General features: G+C 32.8%; 1 protein-coding gene across 6 annotated transcripts in view; it reads left to right on the top strand.

Annotated features, from left to right (window-relative positions):
- Positions 1 to 23,073, top strand: part of Polr3C (RNA polymerase III subunit C) — a 175,306-nt gene extending 152,233 nt beyond the window's left edge. For all 6 annotated transcript variants that reach the window (XM_085817901.1, XM_085817915.1, XM_085817903.1 and 3 more), the window contains 2 exons: positions 17,469 to 17,636; positions 22,852 to 23,073. In XM_085817901.1, the coding sequence (XP_085674027.1) occupies positions 17,469 to 17,636; positions 22,852 to 22,995 (312 nt within the window). In that variant the 3' untranslated portion in view covers positions 22,996 to 23,073. The remainder of the gene's footprint in view (positions 1 to 17,468; positions 17,637 to 22,851) is intronic.
- The last annotated feature ends 988 nt before the right edge of the window (positions 23,074 to 24,061 follow it).

The raw sequence follows: 24,061 nt of genomic DNA, 5'->3' as shown, positions 1-24,061 counted from the left end.
TAATCATTTGGGAAGGTCTAGATTTACGTGTTGCCAATTGAAAGTAGCAATCATAGTAGTCTTTATTATCCAAAAAATGCTTCATCTTAAATTCATATTTTGTCTTTTTAATCTTTTTTCGATAGAGAGCCATTTCCTTTTTATATAATATTTTTCTTTCTCTTCGAGTGTCTTCATCAATTTGTCTAACTTGATGTTTTCTTAAAGCCCTTATTCTTCGTCTACATCTCTGTAAATCAGCGTTCCACCAATATGTCATCTCTACTTTCTTTTTACATAAAATTAGATGTTTCTTAGCATTCTTTACTATTAAGTTTTCAAATTCCTCAACAAATTCATCAAGGATAACAGGATCATAAATTCCATCCAATCTTTTTCTTATCCAATCTATATTTGGTCTTAGTTTTCTGCAAAATTTATTCAGTCTATAAATATTCTTTGTGAACACAATATTTTTATAAAATATTGGCTGGACATCACAGATTTCAAAGGAGACATATCGGTGATCGCTTAAACTTTCCTCTTCATAAATCTTCAGTTCGGTATTAAATGTCGATAATGAGGAAGAACCTAGGACTAAATCTGTCCAATCCTCCCTGACAGCAGATACAAAAGTTGGTAAAGAGTCCATTTGATTAAATAAAATCATATCATTCTGTATTATAAAATCCGTAGTTAAAGATCCCCGATTATCAACTATTCTTGCCCCCCAGTTAAAATTTTGGGAATTAAAATCACCAATAATAATAAAATACTTATACATTTCCAAAACCTTGTTCCAACCTTGTTAAATGTAAATGTAAATTTTCTGCAGGGGAGAAATAAACGGACACAATTCCTAAAACAAATTGATCCATCCTTAAAGAAAAGGCTATAATTTCATTCATTTTACAATCGACAATAAATTCACTTTCATCATTTATGACAATAATGGCTGATCTGCCTTTCTCATCATATACCGCTCTCCACCCTTTATTTAAATATGGCATCTTATCATTGATAAAATAATGCTCTTGCACTGTAATCAAATTAAAATTTTTATCTAAAATATTTTCAACAGCGGCCAACTGGCAAGCTGCCACTGCACAATGATTCAGATTAATATTTAATATTTTCATATCCAAGGGAATAATAAAAAATAAAACAATTACAAATATAAAATTACATGCCATAAAAACAGATAAAGCAGTTAAAATAATGACAAGCACAGAAAAAACAGCCCAATCGCAGTTATAATTAAAATCCAAAACAATACTATTCCAGTACAGTCCTTTGCCAAAACATGTTGATTCACATAAAAACGAGTACCATATTTCAAATTCGAATCCTTACAGTTAGCACATATTTCTTTTTCTTTAATACAATTTCTAACTACATTCTGAACACTTGATACAAGTAACATCATTTTTACGATGTTTAGTGGTGTGTCCAAATTTGAAGCAACGTAAACATCTCTGGCCTAGGATAAAGTTTTGCTACATAGGCCTTCCATCCAACACGAACTCTGTTATCCTCTAAAATTGAGGATTGACACTGGGGATCTACACGAAAAACTATGAGTAACTTCACTTGATTCTTTTTATTTTATCCTAAATAATGGACTCACACAGTTGCCGGAACAACTACACTCACTCCTCATTTTATCAGCAATTTCATCATCTTCTACATAGTTGCACACATTATATACAATAAGTTTTGGCTGTACAAATCTTTTTTTCTGTGTATACAACTTATCTTTTAAATTTTCTTTAGAATCAATAACATTTTGAACCATATCAACTTGTTTACTCTCTTTAAATCTCATAACTAAATCACCGTTTCTTTTAACAAAAGAACTCATCTGTGCATCCATATCATCAGGTTTTACATTCACAATTAATTCATCATAGACATCAATTCCAGGCATCGCTGGTCTAACAACTAATTCATTTTCTTTCCAATTCTTATTATCCATAAATCTATTCTTTTTATTCTCTTGTTTGTGTCGATTTTTCCGAAGAGTACTTTTAATCTCATCAGTGCCCTGCTTAATGTCCAATAAAACATTTGTTTTCGAATTTATAAGATTATCTTCAATACTTCTTAAATTCTGTGCAACAAGTAATTCAACAACTTTGTCGATTCCCCTGCCAATCCTTCAGTAATCTCACGTGAGACCCTTCTAACTTTTAATTTATCAACAAAGTCATAGAGGGCCCTAACAGCAGAAAGGACGCTTCCCAATTTCTCATCATCATTTGATTTTTCATTATCACAATCCATCTTTTCTTTCGTTATATCAGAACCATCTAATATTTCACTATCAACACCTGTAAATTCTTTCTCAACATCATCTTTCAGTCGACTCATTATAATAAAATAAATAAATATCAAGATTACAATACTGTGACAGGGCTGTATATAAAATATTCAGAGTTAAAACATATTTACAAATCTAAAATACAAAGTAAATATATTTAAAAACAATAAAAATCACAAAAATGGTCTGTATCACACAAAATTCAAGTTTGCAATCTTTTGAAATTCACAAAACAGCAGAAAAAACATTAAAATATAAATGTTCTACGCAAAAATAAATAAATCAACCAACGGGCCAAAAAGCACACTCAATAATGCACCAAAAGATCGATCAGTTATTTCTGGTAATATTCATAAACTCAAAGCAAGTTTTTATCAATTGGCTAAAAATCTTAAGTAGGAACTGCATAGCACAAAGCCTTCAAAGGTAAACAAATAGCGGCCACATTAAGCCAAACGTCACTCAAACAGTTTTAAGTGCAAATATTAAATTAAATATTCAATCAATCACTATGCTTTTAACCATGGACTTAAAGTAAGTAATAAAGAGTCTAAAGCATAAATCAGAAGTCATTTGTGCAGTAAATCTATGAAATAATAAGCAAAAATCTATTCATCATATGCTAATGATCCGGATAGCACTCGCATAAATTCAAAGTGAATCTTCAAAAATACGACTTCTAATTCAAAATAAAGTTATAAAACACAGATTGGAACACAAAACAAGTCAGAAAAAATGCACTTTCACTCACTTAATTCAAATATTTACCAAGATATAAGCATTTTATTTCCCACTCAAACACCATGCATCATGGCCGCAAGCATGCCTCAGCTCGAAACCGGTGTCAAGGTTCGAAGGTCACATTATCAAGAGTTCGTAAAATGAATATCGTTTAAAATTTCTTTAAACACTTGCGTGTTTAATCCTAGTATCCGGTGCACACGGGATTTGGCGACTTTATGAAGAGCAGTAAAAATGGGACATATACGATGAGTAGTTAACGGGTCATTCAAAGAAAATATATAGTTAAACATAGTATACACTATGTGTATAGTATATATACTATGTTATATACACACTTAGTATATAGTGTATAGTACGTATATAGACGTTCTTTGGATCATTTTTGGTGTTGGCGATAATTTTCAAAGTCGCGCAAAGGCTGCATCGTATACTAGGATTTTACCCACTTGCGCTAAAAAGATGTGCCACGCACGTCGAGATGCTTTTGTCTCAAACCGTGAGCGATGTGAACACCACATCGCATTTATCGCCAAAATGAAAATAACATGGTGCACACGTCGCCTAACAACGAGATTGTTTATTTCTCGAGTTACAGCTTTGGATCCCAAGAGCGATGTGTAGGGGGGGCCCAAGAGCGATGCGTAGTGCAGAGAGAAAATTATGCCACGTACGCATGACGTCATGTGGGTGACAGCGTTATTTCTTGGCGTTTATTACTTTCGTTGCATCAACAGTTTGATTTGATTTGTGTTGTTAATTTTCTATTGTACCTAGGCGGAAGTGGCAAATTGTGCTATAGCGTTGTGTCAGAATTATACACGTTAATACGTTTTTTAGCGGAAAACACTCTTTACAACCAGATAAAATAACTATTTTTTAATGAATTTACGTAGTTTTCATACATAACTGTGATGTAATTTTACATTTATTTTTCATTTTACTGCTATTTTACATTTAAATTGAAAAATTTCTCATTTTAAATCATTTTTTATCATAAACTTCATTTTGTGTATGAGACTTACATCGTAGTGAGATATTTAAACTCAGTGTCATGTTTACCAATACTGAGTACCTGAATGAATAGTTGATAAATTCGCTTATCCAACTTTATTCACATGTTTTGGCTACTTTCTTTACATCCCTATGTATTGAAGCAGCATCTGGGTTAAGCATTGCAAACTAAGTAAACTCATACATGCCTCACCGTGAGGAAAGAACAATTTCTCGACCACACTGTGATGCAAACATCAAATGAGTGAGTGACATATTTCCTTCAGTGTATATTAACTGATGCATACAGGTATGTGAGATGTAATTTAATTGATATAACTAAATGAACTTATCCATGCTTGACCCTGAAAGAAAACAAATCTGTGTATTGTGCTGGAATACAAATAGCGAAAGATTAAGTAAGATAAGGTCTTCAGTGTTATTTAACTGCTGCATATGTTTTAATTTGGATTCCATATAATTTGTTTTTAATTATAAGAGAAAGACAAATAATTAAATACTGAGCATTATTTTGAGTATAACAAAAGAATTTTAAGAAACAACCTGATATAAATACATTAGTAATTAAAAGTATTTAATTTGAATACAGGCTGAATTGAAATTAAAATATAGGGCAAGTTTATTAGTTTTATTATTGTGCATTTGTGTGTAAGAAATGTATTTTAATTATTCCATTTTTAATGTATGGAGGGAAGAACAGGGCGGGAAAATCGAAGATTATTTGCTATAGCAAATAAACACGCCAGGATAAATGTTATATGCAGTGCTTAAGTTTCGCCGGTACTTCTTAATTTTTAAGATAAATTACAATTCTAGCCGGAGTGCACCGGAGCCCTAGATAAGATGAGCTTGTAGAGTCATTAGGTTAATTGGAAGCAGAAAAGGTGAAAAACATGCAACAGCCTTCGCCGGGAATCGAACCTCGGACTTCTGAAATACCGGCTCAGTATGCAGAACCACTACACCACGAAGGCACGCTAGGGAAGTGGGAGAAATATCTTATAAGCTCCGGTATTTCTTTTTATAAAACTGAACCACATTTTCAAAGGAAAATAATTAGAATTCCTAACATTTTATTTTAACAATAAAATTTTTATTAAAAATTGCTTATTAAATTTTAATTTTTCTCTTTACATTTTATTTAATTTTAATTATTTAATTACTTTAATCTTTAATTATTTCAATAAATAATATTTAATTAATTATCTAATAATTATCAATTAAATTATAATTACTTAATTTTTGATTAAACAGCAATCTATAAATATTAATTAAATAGTTATTAATTAATTTGATAATAATTAACTATTTAATTTAAAAAATATTAATGAGTTTAATAATCATATTATTTATTTACTCCTGTTCCTCTTTGCTGACGGTCTTCCATAGGGCTGCAGCATTTCTAATTTTAGAAATTAAGTCCTGGTTATATAGAAATCTTAGGAGTGTAAGGGATTATAAGAGTGTTTTAGATAATACTGAAAATATATACACTTCTGCTGAAATCTGAAGTGAATCAGTATAAGTAAGTGACTTTAAAAGAATGTGATAAGTCTATTTAAAAGTATAAGGATGTGATATTAAGAAATTTGTAGAATTTTAGGGTAATTAAATATGAATTTGTTGATTTAAATCTTTTTATATATATTTTTGCTTGAGTTATGTAATTTTAACCGAAAATCACAATCATATATTTCTGATGGAATGTCAAAATTAATTTGTATTAAAAAAGTGCATGAGCAATGAAAATAAATTGGAAAATACTTTTTTATTATGTTATTACCATGGTTTTAGCAGTTATGCCTTCATGTATTCTATTCAAAAAGATTTACTTAATGCAGACAATACAGCACAAATATATTGGAAAATACCTCCTTTTACAACATTTATGTCCCTTAATTAACCTAAATATCGTTTTTCATTTTATAATGCTTTCCTTTAGGGAAAGGATGTAATGTTTACAATTATATTGAGCATTCGTACGAATTCTGTGCATAAAGTAAACATTCGCTTCAACAAAATGCTTGATCAGAAAGTATATACCCGATATTTCCGGTATGTTATTATAATTCTCACATATAAAAGGATCATTTTGCTTTAGTTTACATTTTTCCCATTACCAAAATCATGTAGGAGACGCGCCAACCCATATGTCTTGTCACCCGGGTGATGTCACTACCAGAAACCAATAGCACGCTTTTTCCGTTGATGGCCTAACCTTTAATACAGTCAAAAGTCATTAATCCGGACGCGTAGGGACTTCGGCGATTCTGGATTATCGATTTTTCCAGATTATAGATCATCAGTTTAAATCTGGTAAAATGGCGTGAAGAAATTATAAAATTAAAAATATGAAACCGTAATTTACGAAATAAAGAACAATTATGATCTAAAGTGTATCAAAATTTACAAAAAAAAAAAAAAAAAAAAAAAAAAAAAGCTTAATGTTTATTTCTTTACTTTATTAAACATTTCTTTCAATGTAAGTTGTTTAAGTTGCTTCATTTTTTATGTGATAATATATTCTCTTTAATTCTATAAACATACATAATTTCTTGTTCAGTTACAAAGTTCCGCTGTTCAAGTCCTATACTTGCTGTGTCGAGAATACCGACTAATTTGTCAATCGAAATTTTTTCGTTTTCAATAACCTCTGTCACTTTCTTCGCTATCAGAAGCGAATTATAATGACGAGGCATTTGATTTAAATCATATCAAAGACGGACTATGTCGAAATGAAATACTACATTTAGTAAGCAATTATAAGCCAAATAAAATAAAAACATCTGCCCTGAAGATAAGGATAGTGCTGACAGATCAACTTCCAATTCATTGCGCGCCCGCCGCGGCGTTACAGATAAACAAAGTTTAGATAAACAAACGTTAAAGTTTAGATAAACAAAGGATATGTCTTTATCCATTTTTTGCAGCAATTCCACTTTTTGTTTAATGGACTCCAAAACATACTTTCGCTTTGTAGATCCTTTACATATTAGTAAATATAAATCGGAAATTCTGTTTGACATAATCGAAAGTTCAAGCTTACTTTTATAAAATTGCTCTAACAGTCTGCAAAAAATAATAAGCCGGATCCAATTCGAAGATTAAGGAACAACGCAATCTGCAACATTAACTGAAATATATAATTAGAGCTTAGCTTATACAATTCGTTATACATTAAACGCACATTCATAAACGTATTTTGCGCACACACAAATTTGCAGCCGTAGAGGTCTTACGTGCATGCGTAGAAAGTTTGTAGCTTAGAGGTCCGGATTATAGATCATTACGGATTATAGGTGTCCGAATTAACAACTTTTGACTGTATTAAAGAACCTTGGCTCTGGATTGCACTCGCAGATGTGAAGCGGCGTAAATGAGACACTTTACCGCTTGTTATATTGTAGCGCACGGCACCGCAACCGTGACGTTTAGTCTTAGCGTAAGTGGTTAAACTAAAGGAAAAGAAAATATTTTTTGGCACAAGTATATTAATTCATGGATTAGTTATTTTCAGGGAAAAATAAAACTACGAAAATCCGTTTTTAAAATTATTGCGAAAAATCCAAGAAGAAACGTCCTTTGATAAAACGTTTCTTCTTGGATTTTTTGTAGCTTTCTTTTTGTCAAAGAACGTTTCTTCTTAACACGTGTTTCTCAATTTCCGGTACACATCGTGGAGAGGGAAATTCTGGCCGCCAGGTTCTGTCGGCAAATCCCTTGGCAAATTTTCCCTCCGCATTCTAGCGGTGTAATAGCATTTTACTTGTATGGAACCTCTTCTTCTTTACATAGACGTTCTTTGGTTAGAATAATCTCCATGTATGGTACAATGGGATTTGGCGACATGATGATGTGCTGTAAACGGGTCATTTTGGTCTTGGCGACAAGTTTCAAAATCGTGCCAAAGCCTTACCGTATACTAGAATTTTACCGCAAAATCTTTTTAAACCCTCTTTTTTTAAAAAATAAATACCTTGCCATTTTGCAGTAAAATAAAAAAATAGTAATCAGTCATCTAGGCTAACCATGTAATATTATTCGCTAAAATATTGTTGATTATTCTAATTCAATTTTTAAGTAATTATCTTTATTTTTATGTTATTCATATAATTTAATGTTGCTTTTTCCCTCTAAATTTATTATTAGTAAATAATATTTCCAAATTTCAGGAAATTTTCTCTGGCATAATCCTGAAATTAATTCTAGCAGTATGATGACATACCATCACAAAATTTAATGCACATATTTTTTCCTTATGTATGCTGCGAAATAAATATAAAATACCTCAATTTATTAAAATAGATTTCTTTCTTTCGTTTAGCTGCAGAATGTCTGCAAAAAAAAGCCTTATTTTATTCCAGATTGGGAAGATTCTAATCTCAATCTTCAGTTGAGAAAACAACAACTATTATAATTATATTTGGGTTTTCAAGTGTTAAGGTGCCTTTTAAGAACATACCTCACACAAATTAAATTTACCTAAAATCTAACCTAACTATTTAGCATTGCGTTGTGATTTATAAGGACCGGATTAGCCTCGTCTTGAACTGGTGATGATCATGAGTAATAATTAAATAAAACATACATTTGTTATCCAATGTATATATCTTAAATTTTATTAAGTTTCTTAAGTGGAAAAGTAAACAAAATTATCAAACAAAGTATACCAAAAATAATTAAGAATAAATGTCCTCTGGGATTTATTGAATAATTAAACCTCTTAGCACAGCCAACGTACATTACATGAATAGACTGGAATTTTCTTGAAACACACCTGAATGTGTCAGGGAATTTCATTCTCTCGTTTAAGTGGCAACCCTGGCAGGCCTACGGGGCAATTGCTATGAACAAAATTATGAAGTTTCTTTCTTAAAGAAAGCAAAATCTGCCACTGTTTATAACATTTGTACAAAAACTGATTAAAGTCCCCCCCCCCTTAAACAATGCAAGTAATAAAAATGTTTTTTATGTGTAAGGTATTTTTGTATTGCTTGCATTTAAGAATTAGTTACTATTTAAAGTTAATTCGTTATTAAAAACTATATTTTCATCATTTTTTTTTCCTTTGAGAACAAACATACAGACTCCCCTTGCACCACATATGTACAACATGGGGCTTACAGAAGTAAGTTAACTAAAACATTAAAAGTTACATGCATAAATAAACATTAAAAGTTACATGCATAAATAAAGTGAACAAAAGCAGAGAACAGCAGTCTGGACTTCATGAAAACAGATAAGTTCACTGGCCAAGTCACTCCTAACATTTTGAAATCATTCCGTAAGCATGATCTAGGGCCATCAAATGTAGGGCATGTTCCACATTCTGAGGAACTCTTTTTTGAACATTCACATAAATTGTTTGAGCGTAGATTAAAACGAAACAGGTAACTTGCGAATTTACCGTGACCAGATAAAAACTGAGACACTTTAAAATTTAACAAGAGGAAAGACTCGGAATTCAGTCCATGGTAAATAGAATCAAGGAACTTTTTGGTGACATCAGCAATACAAGATGAAATGTATTCCTCATTCCACATAGCTAAAAGCTTTTTATAATGAAAGGACTTCCAATAACTCTTTGGAATGCTAATGTTGATATCAATGGGTAAATTTAAGGCATCTTTAGCTAAGAAATCAGCAGATATCAATACCTCTAATTCTAAGTGAACTAACAGTTACTAGGGTTTCAATAACTAATTTATCGCAGCTGGTAATACTGTTCAAAAGTTGAAGAGAAGAAAGAGAATATACTTTGAGGATGTTGTCCCATTATCCTGGATACATTTGACGGCAAGATAAATGCACAGAAGTTGCTTGAAAAACTGTGCATTCATTCCGTATACGGTATCTAATCCATATTGAAGAGGAAGAAATTCAAGTGGATTAAATTCCATTTTATTTCCACAATTCATTTAGCACTTTAATCGTGCCTATTTTGAGAACATTTGCATTTTTGAATACTATTGTGATAGGAAAAGAACATAGCTAAATTGTGTCCAAGCAGCAACAGAGGTACAATACATTTATCCAATATGGCAGCTTACCAAAGAGGAAGGTTTCAGTTCTCAAAATTTTGAATTCAAGTTCCCAATAAGCATTATGCAAGCCGTGCAACATAGATTTATCTAGAAATGATACAATCCAGAAATTTAAATTTTTTATAGAATAAAGAGGAAATAACCAAATTAAAAATGAAGAATTAAAAGGCTATTACTAAATTAAATTATAAAGCTGATTTACATGTTTTTTAATTTTACATATATATATGTAAAATGAAAATATTTAAAGTAAACTTTTAATTTTAATTTATGATAGTCCCTTTTATTTTTCATTTTAATTAGAATTTCTCCTTTCTATCATAAAAATAGTAACTATTGATAATATATCAATCTAAACTGCATCATTTCGAAATTAATCTGCATTATAATATCTTACTGCAATGCAGATACCTTTTATCCAGTTGCTGAGTAAAATTTACATACACCAACATACATATTAAGAACTGGAACTTTTCAACTCTCATTTCACTCTTGAATGTGTCACTATTCTGCAGTTTTTTTGCTGTTGCAATTTACTACTGCTTGCTGTCTTCAAAAAAAATATATATATATATATATATAATGCCCATTTGACTTGTGTTGGCTTTAAAAATGTGTGTCAATCATGACTATAAAAGAAATACCGTAATTTCCGGAAGAAACGCCGCGACGTTTACGTGTTTAAAACTTAAATTTTCAGCGGGTGCGGCGTTTAGGTGCACTAAAAATAAAATATTTCCTATAATGGTCATTGTACATAGTTTGGATGGCTTTGTCATTGTGCATAGACTGGTGCTGTTCCCACACAAAAGACCACTCAGTTGCTTTTTGCGAACGTTATTTTATTTACATTCTTTCCCTTGAACAAACATACATGCCTTATTCACCCTAAATGAGATCTCAGAACAATAACATTCTTCCCCCTTTCAAGTAGTGGTGATCGGTGAGAACCCCAGGGTACCGGTCACTGCGAAGAGCAACCACTGCACTTGTTGCACCCCTAACGGTGCACTCAGTGGCTTCCGAATAGGGCTTACATCCCCCCACATGCTCATAGTATGTATAACAATTACAAAGTACTATGACCGCTACAGGAGAACACGAGCAAGAGAGACCGAATGGTCCAGGGAACCGGAAGGTCCCGGCTCAAAGACAGTGCAGTGATTCACAAACATGTGAGGACACTTTTTGTTCAGAAGACTTCCTAAGTGAAGCTCACAATTGTCTAGAAAATCTAGACAGACTATTAAATAAAGAGAAAATCTCTAAGAGAGTGAGTAAAGAGATAAAAGAACAATTCGTAAATATTTTGAAAGTCCTAACTAAGCAAAATCTTAAAATTACTAAATTAGAAGGACAACTTGAACAAACTCAAAACTTAGAGGACTATATATCAGGTCTAATAGACACCAAAATGGAAAAAGAGACTTATGTAGATAAAGTTAAGAAATCGAATAATCAAAATTTAAGTAAAGGACAAAGATCCAGATCCAAATCCGTAAAAAAAAAGGAACACGTTCTGTTAGTCTATCCTAAGGATGATGGGGCAACCTCACAGAAGTTAAAGACAAACTAATGGAAAACCTAAACCCTAACTCATTAAAAATAGGAGTTAAAAACGTAAGAAACATAAGAAAGGGAGGAGTAGTTATAGAAACAGTCAAAGAAGATGACCTAAAAATATTAGAAGACGCGATTAAAGAGAATGAGAAATTAAAGGACTTAGTAGAGCCCCAAAGGCCCAAAAAGATTAACCCACGAATCATAATATATAATGTAAAAGAAGACATAGACGGGGATTCCTTAAAGAAAATTTTAAAGACTCAAAACTATGAGTTAGAAGAATCAGACTTAGAAATCAAATTTAATATGAAGGGAAAATATGGGACGAACTGGGTTCTCTCCTTAGACCCCCAAGCCTTTCAAAAGATCATGAAAACTAGAAAAGTTAACATAAATTGGACTAGAAAAAACTTAAGGGAATTTATCAAAGTCACTCAATGTGTAAACTGCCTAGGACTAGGCCACACCAAGAGAACATGTAAAGAACCCCAGAGATGTACAAAATGCAGCAAAGCAGGGCACATAAAGAAAGAATGTCCCAACAGCAAAGAAAGGTGCGCTAACTGCCGAAAGGCTAATCAAGAATTTAATATAAATTTAAATACTCATCATACAAGTTATGATAAAAATTGTCCGTGCAAACAAAGGGAACTTGAACTAATCAAGCAGAAAATAAATTATGAATAAAGTTCTCATTACCCAATTAAACTTACAGCACTCAAGGAGTGCCAGCGTTCAACTAAGGCATGACTTAGAAAATAGTGATGATATTAAAATCGCGTGTGTGCAAGAACCTTTCCTCATAAAGGACAAGATTTGCGGTTTTCCATTAAACTATAAAATTTTTCAAAGTGACAAAGGAGCCAAGACGGCCATTATAATAAAAGACACAGAACTTTCTATCCTAGAGATAGTCTCGTCACCAGAAATAGTGGCAATACAAATCGATGGGACAACCCCCTTCGTTTTAATAACAGTATATTGTCCCCCCCCCACAACGAAATAGACGAGACATTAGTGCAAATAGGGCATATAATCCAACAAAAAGAAGAACTCCCCTCCATAATTTGTGGGGACTTCAACACAAAAAGCACAATTTGGGGCCCAGGACCAACGGACCCAAGGGGAATAAAAGTAGGCGAATTCTCAGCCTCCTTAAATGCCACAATATTAAATAAATCAGATAGCTCCCCAACCTTTGTAGGAGCCAGAGGCAACTCTTGGATTGATATCACACTTGCCAGGAACACAAGTACCCTTTCCATAGGCAAATGGAAAGTATGCAAAAGAGAGACCTTAAGTGACCACAAAGCGATCAACTTTGAGATAAACTTAACAATAGAAAGACCCCCAAAAGGACTTAGAATGAAAATGTTAAACACAGATTGGCTCAAATTGAGAACAATCTTTCATAGGATATTCAAAGAACATATCCCAATCTCTCAAACAGAGGACATAGATGGTAATATAAACTTAATAACGCATCAATTAAGAGAAGCATATCTCAAATTCCTAAAGCCCTCCCTCAAATACGCACAGGGACACAGGCTAGCATCCCCAAGGGCACACCAAAGTAAAACGTGGTGGACACAAGACCTCACAGAACAGAGAAGAATAGTAAGGCGGTTAAGAAAAGAATTCCAAAACTCACGGGGGGAGGATAGGAAACATAAGAAGAAAGACTTTAACAAAGAGGCGGCACTCTATAGAAGGAAAATATTCAAAGCAAAATTAGACTCGTGGGAAAACTTCTGGGAAAGTCTAAGATTAAACTCCCCATTTGGCACATTCTAGGACATTGTCAAGGGCAAGGCATACTCCCCCTTAAAGATTTCTAGAATAAAGAAAAGTCCGGGAGTCTGGACTTCAAACATAGAAGACACCATAAGGGCGATCCTAGAATATCACTTCCCACAGGATAGAGTGGAAGAGGACCCCCCGTTTCGGGAGACGACCCAGATTTCACAATAGAAGAAGTGCGACAAATAATAAAGAGCACCAAAAAGGGCAAAGCCCCGGGAAAAGACGATCTATCACTGGAAATAGTAGAAGAACAATTTCTCACTAATGAGGAATTCTTCGTAAGAATACTAAATGAATGCCTCCAAAGAGGCTATTTTCCCCAACAATGGAAAGAGGCAAATCTAGTTCTCTTTCATAAAGAGGGTAAAGACAGAGAAACACCAGGAGCATACCGGCCAATTTGCCTACTATCAGCTTGGGGCAAAATCCTGGATAAGCTCTTAGCTAAAAGGCTTACATTCTTCCTAATCAAGAATAAATTACTCAACACAAAACAGTTTGGGTTCACTCCAGACACAAGCACAATAGATGCGCTGAGAAGCTTAGTCACGCAAATCCAAGAGAACAAAAGTAATAATCTCCACACTTGCGTGATATCCCTTGATATGGCCTCCGCATTTAATAATTTGTGGTGGCCAGGGATACTGGCATGATTACAAGATATAAAGTGCTCCTCGAACATATTCGGACTAATTAAAAGTTACCTTCAAGACAGAACAGTTTCATGCAATAGAGACGGGGTCTGCGTGACTCACAAATATTACAAAGGAGCACCCCAAGGATCCAATTTAGGACCAATACTATGGAACCTAATAGCAGACACCGCGCTAAACTTAGAATTTGAGGGTAATGTAAGCATACAAGCATATGCCGACGATTTCATAATAATAATAGCAGGAGGGAACCGACTAGTAATTGAAAGAAAGGCGCACAAAGCGCTCAGTACAATAAAGGAATGGTGTAACATATACAAATTAAACTTCAGTATTGAGAAAACAAAGCTCATTTTATTTCCAAAAGGAAATAAACTACAGAGATCCCCACCAAGAATCAAATGGGAGAACATAGTGATCCCAAGATGTGAACACCTAAAATACTTAGGGTGCACGTTAGACCAAAAACTAACTTGGATTCCCCATCTGACAGGAATAAAGGATAAAACACTCAAACTAATTAATAATTTGAACAGAATGGTTTCACACAGATGGAATCTCAAAGGGAACCTCCTTAAATCGCTATACATAAGAGCAATAGAAAGAATGATACTTTATGGGTGCCCAATCTGGTATACCGGCACCGAAAGGGTAAAGACCAAATTAAATCAGATACAAAGGATAGCCCTTTTATGTATCACAAAGGCTTATACAACACCCCCAACGGCAGGGCTTCAAATACTCGCCGGAACAATCCCATTGGATATCAAAGCAGACATGGAGGCGCAATTTTATAGGGCGGTCCACTTTAAAGAAAATATAAGTATGGGAGACACAACAATCTGGAATAATGAGATAGAGGACAGACTCCCCACAATACAATATCATCCAGCAGAAGCAAAAAGAATTGAATGGGGAAAGGACCCACCAATGAATAAAGACATAGAAATATTTACAACCGGTTCTAAAATGAACAACAAAGTGGGAGCAGCATGGGTAGCCTTCCAAGACAGTCAGGAAATACACAATGAAAGGACACGTCTAAACAATGACGCAACAGTCTTTCAAGCAGAAGTCCACACCCTCAGAAGCGCGCTGCTCTGGGCCGGACAGAACGCAAGTTCCTCCAACAGGGTGGCATTCTTCACGGATAGCTTGAGCACATTACATAGCCTTAACAGCGGCAAAATCTCAAAGAGAAGCATACAAAGTTTAAGAGAAATAATTAATACGCTCATATCAACACACAGAGTGTCCCTCAATTGGGTCAAAGCCCACCAAGGGACGCTGGGTAATGAAAGAGTGGATAAAGAGGCTAAGAACGCGACGGACAAAAAAGTAATAGACGTACACGTTCCTCTCTCAGAGGAAGTAGCTAAGAACAGACTACACAAAGAAGCTCTTAAACAATGGCAGGATAGGTGGGACGAGGGGACAACAGGTTGGATGACATATAAAATCTTCCCTAAAGTCTCAACAACTAGACTAAAGAGCAATTATTACGAAAACCAAGCACTGAGTAATCACGGCAACTTCCCATCTTATATAACAAGATTCCACAAAAAGAAAGTAAGATGCGCCTGCGGCACTAGCGGCAGTCTCGCGGACGCAGCTCATTACATAAAGACCTGCCCTTTAACAGCGCTAGACAGAAAACGTCTGTTCCCGCCCTCTCTCTCCTCATTAGAGACGGAACACTTGGAAAAATATCCAATAGGAATTAAAGGGATAAGAGAAATCATAAAGAAAGTCACCGATCAAGACACGCATCACCATTTCATAGAGTTTTTGTAGCAATCGTTCGACTCCTGTTAAGTCTAAGGTTTACTGTATGATTAACGCTACAGGACATCGAAGTCTATGTTTTTCAACTTTTCTTCGACTCATGTATATATGTAAATAATGTAAATATTGTTCTGTTTTTCTCTGTATATAATTTTATATTATTATATAAAGTTAATTAAATTTAAGAGGATCGTGATTGAGATCCCCAAATAAAACAATTTGTTGGCGAGACACATCTCTCCCCAGCAATATAATCCAGTCAGATGAGATCGTAGGGTGGTTAAAGCGGATGGAAACTTAGCTTCAGGCTCTCCGCCCGCACTTAACCTAGCTATTTGGCATAAAACTACTTACGGCACCTAAGACCGGTGAAACATCATACAAATGGTTATCATCTCCTCCCGCCAGATACGGAGGATGGATAAGTGATAGTGTCTACGTGGATACCATACCACTTACGAATGCAACAACTCGGTCCTCTCACCTGCTCCTCCCACTGAGACAGGGAGGGAGTCATAGGTTTCCCACAGTTGTAATTCAATTACAGGAGTGGAGAGTAAAATTGATTGATTGATTCCCCCTTTCAAATCAACAATCTCATCAGTTTGAATAGTCTCTCTCCTCTGCCAATCGATGAATCTTCCAGGACCCATCCTCTCCCCACCCCTGCCTTTTCTGCAATTTTTTTCAAAGGCGGACACGACTCCACCTGCTTGAAATAACGAACTCTGACGTATTTCCCCTTCAGCATGAATGGATTTTTCTTGGCATTCTGCCAAATACAGATCCCGTCAGTTTGAGTACAAGTACTTGTTGGAGAGTTTTTAATTAGGGAGCGGAAAATTTTTGAAAATGTCTCTAAACAGCACAGAAGCTATACATTTCTTACCTTTAATTTATTTTTGAGTTATGGTTTCATTTCATGCATTTTTCTTAACTGGTATGTCATATATCAGGACTTAGGTTGAGTTTTTGCATCTATGCGGCCCACGACGATGTCACGCGCAATTTAATCTATTGCGGCGTTTCTGTGTAATTTTAATTTTTTTCCCGCCATTTTTCTCGAGTGCGGCGTTTACGCTGATGCGGCCTTTCTTCCGGAAATTTCGGTAATTAAATTCAGATACATCTGCAAGTTTCTGCTCCTTTATGCATTTGTTTATGATCTCAATAACTCTCTCAAGTTATTGCATATATATTCACTTAAAATCATGGTAGGCTGAGCTAGATTTGTGAATTATATTGATGCCACTAAAGCCACTGAATGCAGGTAATTCATTATGGGCCATGTTATGAACCAAATGGGTTTGCTGCATGGATAACATGAATGAGAAAGTGCATTCTTCCTGTAGATATAGGCTTCACATGTTTTTCATTAATTAAATCTGTTACTTAATCAACCGTTTAGACTATTTGTTTAATACACTTTTGTATTATTATTTGAAAGAAGGTTTAAACTAACTATTAAATTGTTAGTTTGTTTTAGTTTTAACATATTGTTTCAATTCTTTAATTAACTTTCTGTAAACATTACCTGTACCTATTTATTAACGTAATTATTTCCAGGTTGTTCGAATGCTTTTGGAGAGGTGTTATCAGGCGCTATTTAATTTAATTACGATAAGTGAAAAGCAGAATCAAGAAAACAAGAGATTACTTGAAAAAAAGCAGAGGATTGATGCCATTGTTGCTTCATTGAAACAAAGTGGGGCTGAGGAAGATCAAATTGAAGAGGTAGCTTTTTTTCTTTTCAAATGTGTTTCAGTAAATTATTTTTGGGGCAAATTAAGTAACCATATGCAATACTTTTTTTTATACCAGTGTTGCTTCTTAGGCCATTTTTATTTAATTTTTTTAATTGTATTTTGTAATTATAAATGGGTTTATTAGCCTAGACAAAATATTTTTGCTTCTCGAGAAAGAATGTTTATTGTATTTGTTCAAAATGCATAGTCTGTCTTGTGTTAAATTTTGCTTAATTTTTAAGTTCATTTTCACATGCTTCTCTTGCAACAATTGTTTATGTTTCTCTTAATTTAGTAATGGTAGAAAACGTTTTAAAGTATAATTAGGCATTTAAACAGCTTATTTAGTAATTTTGTATTTATTACCAGTGGCGGCTCGTGGCTAAAATTAGTGGGGGTGCTGTTCCAAAAAAATTTAACCTTTGTTTTAAAATTGTCTAAAAGTAAACAAAATGTATAAAAAGAAAATTTATTTTGAAACTTTATCATGAAATATTACAAGAAAAAAAATTCAACATTTCTTAATTACTTTAACCAAAATTGCTACATTTGTCTATTCTTTGTCTGTTCAATTAAAAATGAAATCCATTCTTCTTGTTTTAATTTGCGCAAAAAGATCAAAATTTTCTTCTTGATCTCTGGATGACAACTGAGGAAATTTTTCTTTATTGAAAGCAATGCAAGCGCATTTAGTTTTTCTGAGTTTCTAGTGTTTCTTAGAAAAGTTTTCATTCTTTTGAATGTTGAAAAGCAGCATTCTGCCTCTGATGTAGTCATGGGAACTCTCAAGAGAATCTTTATCAGTTTCATAATTTCACTAAGAACATCATCTAGATTATTTTCGAAGATAAATTTCAGTAGCTCAATGAGTTTGAAGTATTCATGGATATCAGACCTACAATAGAATACTTTTAGTTCAGTTTCAAGAGCTTTTCTTTGTCAATCATTGGATATGCTTCAATGGTCAGTACTATTTCTTCTGTAAAATGTTCATTCCTAAAACTAAGCATTTCTTGTTAAACAATTTAGCAGCTGCTAAGTGTTTAGTGAAAGAATATCTGTGCATTATATCAATACCTAAAGTCACATATTTCCTTAGCTTCTGCCATCCGTGTCTTTGAAAAATTATCACAACACTTTGAGTTTCTTAATTCTAAAATAGCAGTTTTGAAATTTGTTATATATTCATTAACTTTAAACACACTAATTTCTGTGGATTGCATTTAGTTGTATATTATTTCAATATGAGGCATCTTGATAAAAAGCTGTAACCAAAACTTGAAATTATCATAATTTAGATATTTTAAAATTCCTGTTGTTTTTGCTATAGTTTGATCTGCATTTGATGTTGACTGAATTTCAGTAAGGCAGTTTTTTAAAAGTTGCAAATTTTCATGAACTCTGTTTATGATCCATATAGTGAAGTTCCACCTTGTGGAGAAATACCATACGCATGGAGTAAAAAGAAATCACGTTTTTCAACAACATGCCAGAATTTCGGCACTGCAAGAGCGAGAGTGCTCCTCTCTCTACCCGGCTGGTGTGCTGCTTTCTGTGTGCACATGCGCAGAACAGCCAAACACCACGTCGCTGGATATAGACCAATATATTCCAAATATAGCAGTTCCAAATATAGACTTTCGTACCTCTTTCACAATGTGGGGGATAGCTACTGACATTAAGGATTATGTATTGTAAAAGTATAAAGAAAGAATTAAAGACTAAAGGGCACACTATATTAAAAATAATAATAAGTGGAAATAGGAGGTGCTGCAGTTCCACAGTGCTTGTTACGAGCTGCCACTGTTTATTACAAACTCATATTCCATATAAATTTCAAACCATATATGTAATTACAAAAGTAACAAAATTAGTTATTGCTGCAAGCTTAACTACCAGAGATGCTACAAATATCAAAGGAGTTAAAAATGTTTTTGATTTAGGGCATCCTAAGCAATTAACTAAATAATAGTTATTGCTTTTAAAAAATTAAAAACTTTTAAAATAAGAGGAGGAAAATTTTTATTAAGTAAATAATACCAAAAGTATTAATGTTTTAACAAGGAGCATTTACTTTTTTATTTGCCGTTACTGATGAAATGTGCTTACTCGTTTATCAGAAATAGACTAATTAAATGTTTTAAAATATTTGCTCTTTCTTTTTATGAGAGAAACAGCCATTAACAGCAATGCTTAGGATTTTGGGAAGAGGAGGATGATTGCTTAGCAATAGTGAAAGGAGTGTGTGGGACAAAAAAAGATTTGAGAACCACTATACTAATGCTATCCTATCTGAGAAGGGCTGACTTTGACCAAGTCCTCATTTGACAAACTTCTGTTGGGAATATCTGTGTAATGCATGAACTCTTGGCCTTTTAGATCTCAAAATCTTTCTCTAATGAATGTATCTGTGCAAGTAATTGATTGATTTCTATCCAATTTTGATCACCTCTGAATCTTCATCACTGCATTACTCATTTAAATTTCATCATGATTGTATGATTTTTCTCTAGATGCGCAGGTTTTCTTTTGACCTTGTATTATGAAGTGAGGTTCTGAAAATGATTAAATATAATATCAATTTATCAGTAAAACTGATCATTTGTGAGTGTTCTCAATAATTATAATTTGAATGGAATTTTTCCTGAAACTACACAAAAATATTTATCTCCTTATATACTGCTGAAGTAGTTGCCATGAAGTAGCTGTTGCTGAAGTAGTCACATTCATGAAAACATTTGGTAATTCAGGGATCAGTGACCAGAGGGTTAAGTTTTTATTTTATTTTATTTTATCCATTTAATATTGTATTTATCTTGTTTGCTTTATATTTAATGAGTTCCACTGGTTTGAGATTATGAGTTTGAGCACTGTTGTAAAGTTTAAATAAATAATCATCTGTGGGCTAGGAACAAATTAATGCATCTTACATTATGGGGAGAATTATTTCAATTGGTGCACGGCCTTCAGGAACGAATTAAATCTGTGAAGCTAGGTTTTATTGTACATCTTTTAAATCTCGCATAACTCCCCTCCCCTTAACTTTCAAGCAGTAATATTTACAGAAAAGAAGTGGGGCCTGTTAGGTGACCCTAAAAACCCAAAATATCAAGATCATGATAGAATTTTTCACAAAAGAGATATGAAGAAGTAAATTATTATTAAATTACAGTCAATTAAATATTCTATTCCAGTGGGTTCGAAATTTTCAACTGAACTTAGCTTACAAATAAAATGCATCTATTCATGAAATTAAAAACAAAATTAAATCCTTTAATATTAAAAATCAAATAACAGTAATAACTTTATAAACAGTTTTAAATCAGTTTGAACTAATAATTAAAAGTTAACTTAACAGAATTTTTTTCTCTGAAAAATTTTTTTATTAAAAAATAGCAATGTTATCTGCAGTATTCCTTTCAGTTAAAGTTGCTAATCTGATCAACCCCGTTTGTGATCTTGGTCAGTGGTCATTATTTTAATTTTAGAGGAACTACTTTCTCCATCAAGTAATATTATGCATATATTCGACTACAACATTTGAATACTGAGCCTATTAATAAAGGAACCATCTAGAAAAGTAATGGTTTTCTGAGTGAAACCTTGTACACTCAAAAAGTGTGTCACACAGGAAATTTCCATCAATATCCGATTTAGAGTCATCTGTTAATTTTACAAAAGTTCAGTTTTTCTTTAAGTCAGGATCCATAATAATCCCAAATTGTTTTAAGAGGATGTTTATAAATTGCTTTCATTTTATTGCAGTAAATAGATGCTGCTTAATGTGATTGTGATTAATGTTATCATTCGGGTATTGTTATTGATTTTCCCATGTCCTACCTGCTTGTATGTGAAGACATTGAAAATGCATCGCTTATTGCAATCAGCAATACAGTTAATATGATCAAACCATTAAAATTTTTTTTTTTTTTTTTTTTTTTTTTTTTAATGGTTGCTTTTTTTCTGCCAAGAACACGAATGTGAATTTTCCCCTTGCCCGCAGCACCCTGTGATTCAGGATTACATCCATGTCCCCAATGTTGGCTTGGTACTTTGCAAAGCAGACTCTTTGTGAGTAGTGTCATTGGTTATCGTCACTGCCTTGCAGATGATCTCTTGGATTTTATTTTCACCTGTCTCTAAGCCGCAGTGTTGTCTGCAGTCAGAGGTTTGGTAAAAGTTTCCAGCTGTGAAGTTACAGAAAAGTTTACTAAGTCATAAAATAAAAGATAAGTTTGGAAAATAAGGTCAAAATAGATTAACAATTTAAAATTTGGCCTTAAAAATAATCTTGATTTGAGGTAGATTTTGAATAATTCTTATCGATTTTGAGAGTGTTCACACAGAACTGTTTCTTTTTTCAGGCGGAGGAATTCTGGATATTTTTTTTTTTTTTTTTCCTTGAAAAAAGTTCTCTGAAAACATCTGTCATGCTAAGGCTGTTTTTTTGCTTAATTCAAAATTTAATATTGGCATATTTTCTTCCATTGAGTTATGTCTTCTTAATATTAAGATTAGGGATACAGCATCGATGATGAAATTTTGAGAAATGTTATGAACCTTTCATAAATGAACTCTTGCATTTAAGACATTAACAACAGTTCATAAATAAATGTTTGCTATTTTTTAAATTAAAGTACTGTGGATATACCTATATGTTTCTTGATACTTTTATTATAATTAGTTAAATTCCATTGCTATTTTGAAAGACATTTTTTCCTCATTTAATGTTATCAAAATAACCATGGACAAACATGATCAAATTAAGGGACACCTACTGTGTATCATTTCTTAAAATTGTGGAAGTTGTATGTAACAAAGAATGAATAAAACTATTTTCATCTGTGCACTTTATAAGAATTGCATGAAAAAATGGATGAGGTAGAGGGAAAGGTAAGCTAAAGCCATTGCCAGTGTTAGAATGAGAATAAATCTAATTCTACAAAAAACAGGTAACTTCTATGTCGACCCCAGTGTTTGTTCTTCAAAAAATCTTGATTGTCTGTCACGATGATTCTAGTATTTAGTGCAATTGCCTTACCTTGCCTTGAAACTGGAAGGGAGAAATACACAAGTGAATATGGAATCACTCTGTTTTCAGGACTTATTCTCTACATAATTTTCATAATTAATTAAGTGTATTTAAAACAAAAATTCGAAACTTTTTTATAATTTGCATGTAAGAATCTGTAAACTCTTTTCAGGTTCAGCATATCATAACACCGCCAGAAGAAGCTGTGATAAACAAAATTTCTCATATAACCCAAAAGATTGATTCAAGTCAAATTCAAATTGGAGAAATGATATCAATTTTAGACTGTTGGCTAGACTGTTGTAAATGTAAATAATGTATTATAGGCAAACAAATTTGTTATATTTATAACAATATTTTATTTAATAAATCAAATTTTATAAATAATAAAAAATGGTGGTGGTTTTTTCCCCCATATTTAAAATTGGTAAGCACTCGAATTATCCTAAAGTTAACTTTGAAATTTTTAATTAGCAGTAGACTTTGACTATCTCTTTTTCAAGATCCACAACTGTTTTCAAATTTTTTCTCAAGCATGGTATTTTTGAAATGCACCAGGAGCAGATAAAAGTTAAACAAAAATACTTCAAAATACTTTTATATCATAGAAAAAAATATTTTTGCTTTTTTGTTTATTTCTCAGAAATTATGTAGTAAAAAAAATAACTTTATTAATTGTTGAAAACTTTCAATGCTTTTGACTTATTCACGGATTTTTGTGGTAACTTATCATTTTATGGTATTATTTTGTGGTAACTTTGTGTTTATATTGGAATGTCAGTTTCCTGTTGAATTTAAACTGTAGACTTAAAATTCTGATTTTTCACCTATTATACTTGTTATTTTTTGTATCTCAGTTTCAAGCATATTCTTGTAATTTTAGTCTATTCTGTATCTTAATCAAAATTTTCTAACCCTTCAAGGAAACTAGTTTAGTAGTCATAATTTATCTTGCAGCCTTTTATTAAAATATTTATTCCAATAAGAATAAGAATTGAGTTATTAAAGAAAATATAAATTTAAAATATTATTTTGATGAAAAAGTTTAGTTCTGTGTTACGCTTTTTAATTAAAATTATTATAATTTCATCATAAATTTGAAGGAATCAAACTTCTCCAATTTTACTTTCACATGGAGCATCTTACAGCTGTTTCAGTATTAAACTGTATATAACTTGCCCAAGCTTCAGTGAAGTAAATATTGATATTCTTTCCATTGACATCAAATTATTTATTAACTAAATTTGAGTATGCATAGTGCATTAAATTTAATCTGATTCTCAAACTTACAAAATTTCTGAAAAAAACTATATATGAATCTTCTTACCTAAAAATATATATTGCTAAAGACATAATGCCTAAAACTCTGTAGATAAAGTAAC

Source organism: Stegodyphus dumicola, chromosome 1 (genome assembly GCF_044657685.1).
Source record: "Stegodyphus dumicola isolate Sdum_Otavi_A_Nest chromosome 1, ASM4465768v1".
NCBI lineage: Eukaryota > Metazoa > Arthropoda > Arachnida > Araneae > Eresidae > Stegodyphus > Stegodyphus dumicola.
Note: the sequence above shows the minus strand (reverse complement) of the source record. Positions and strands in the feature narration are given on the sequence as shown.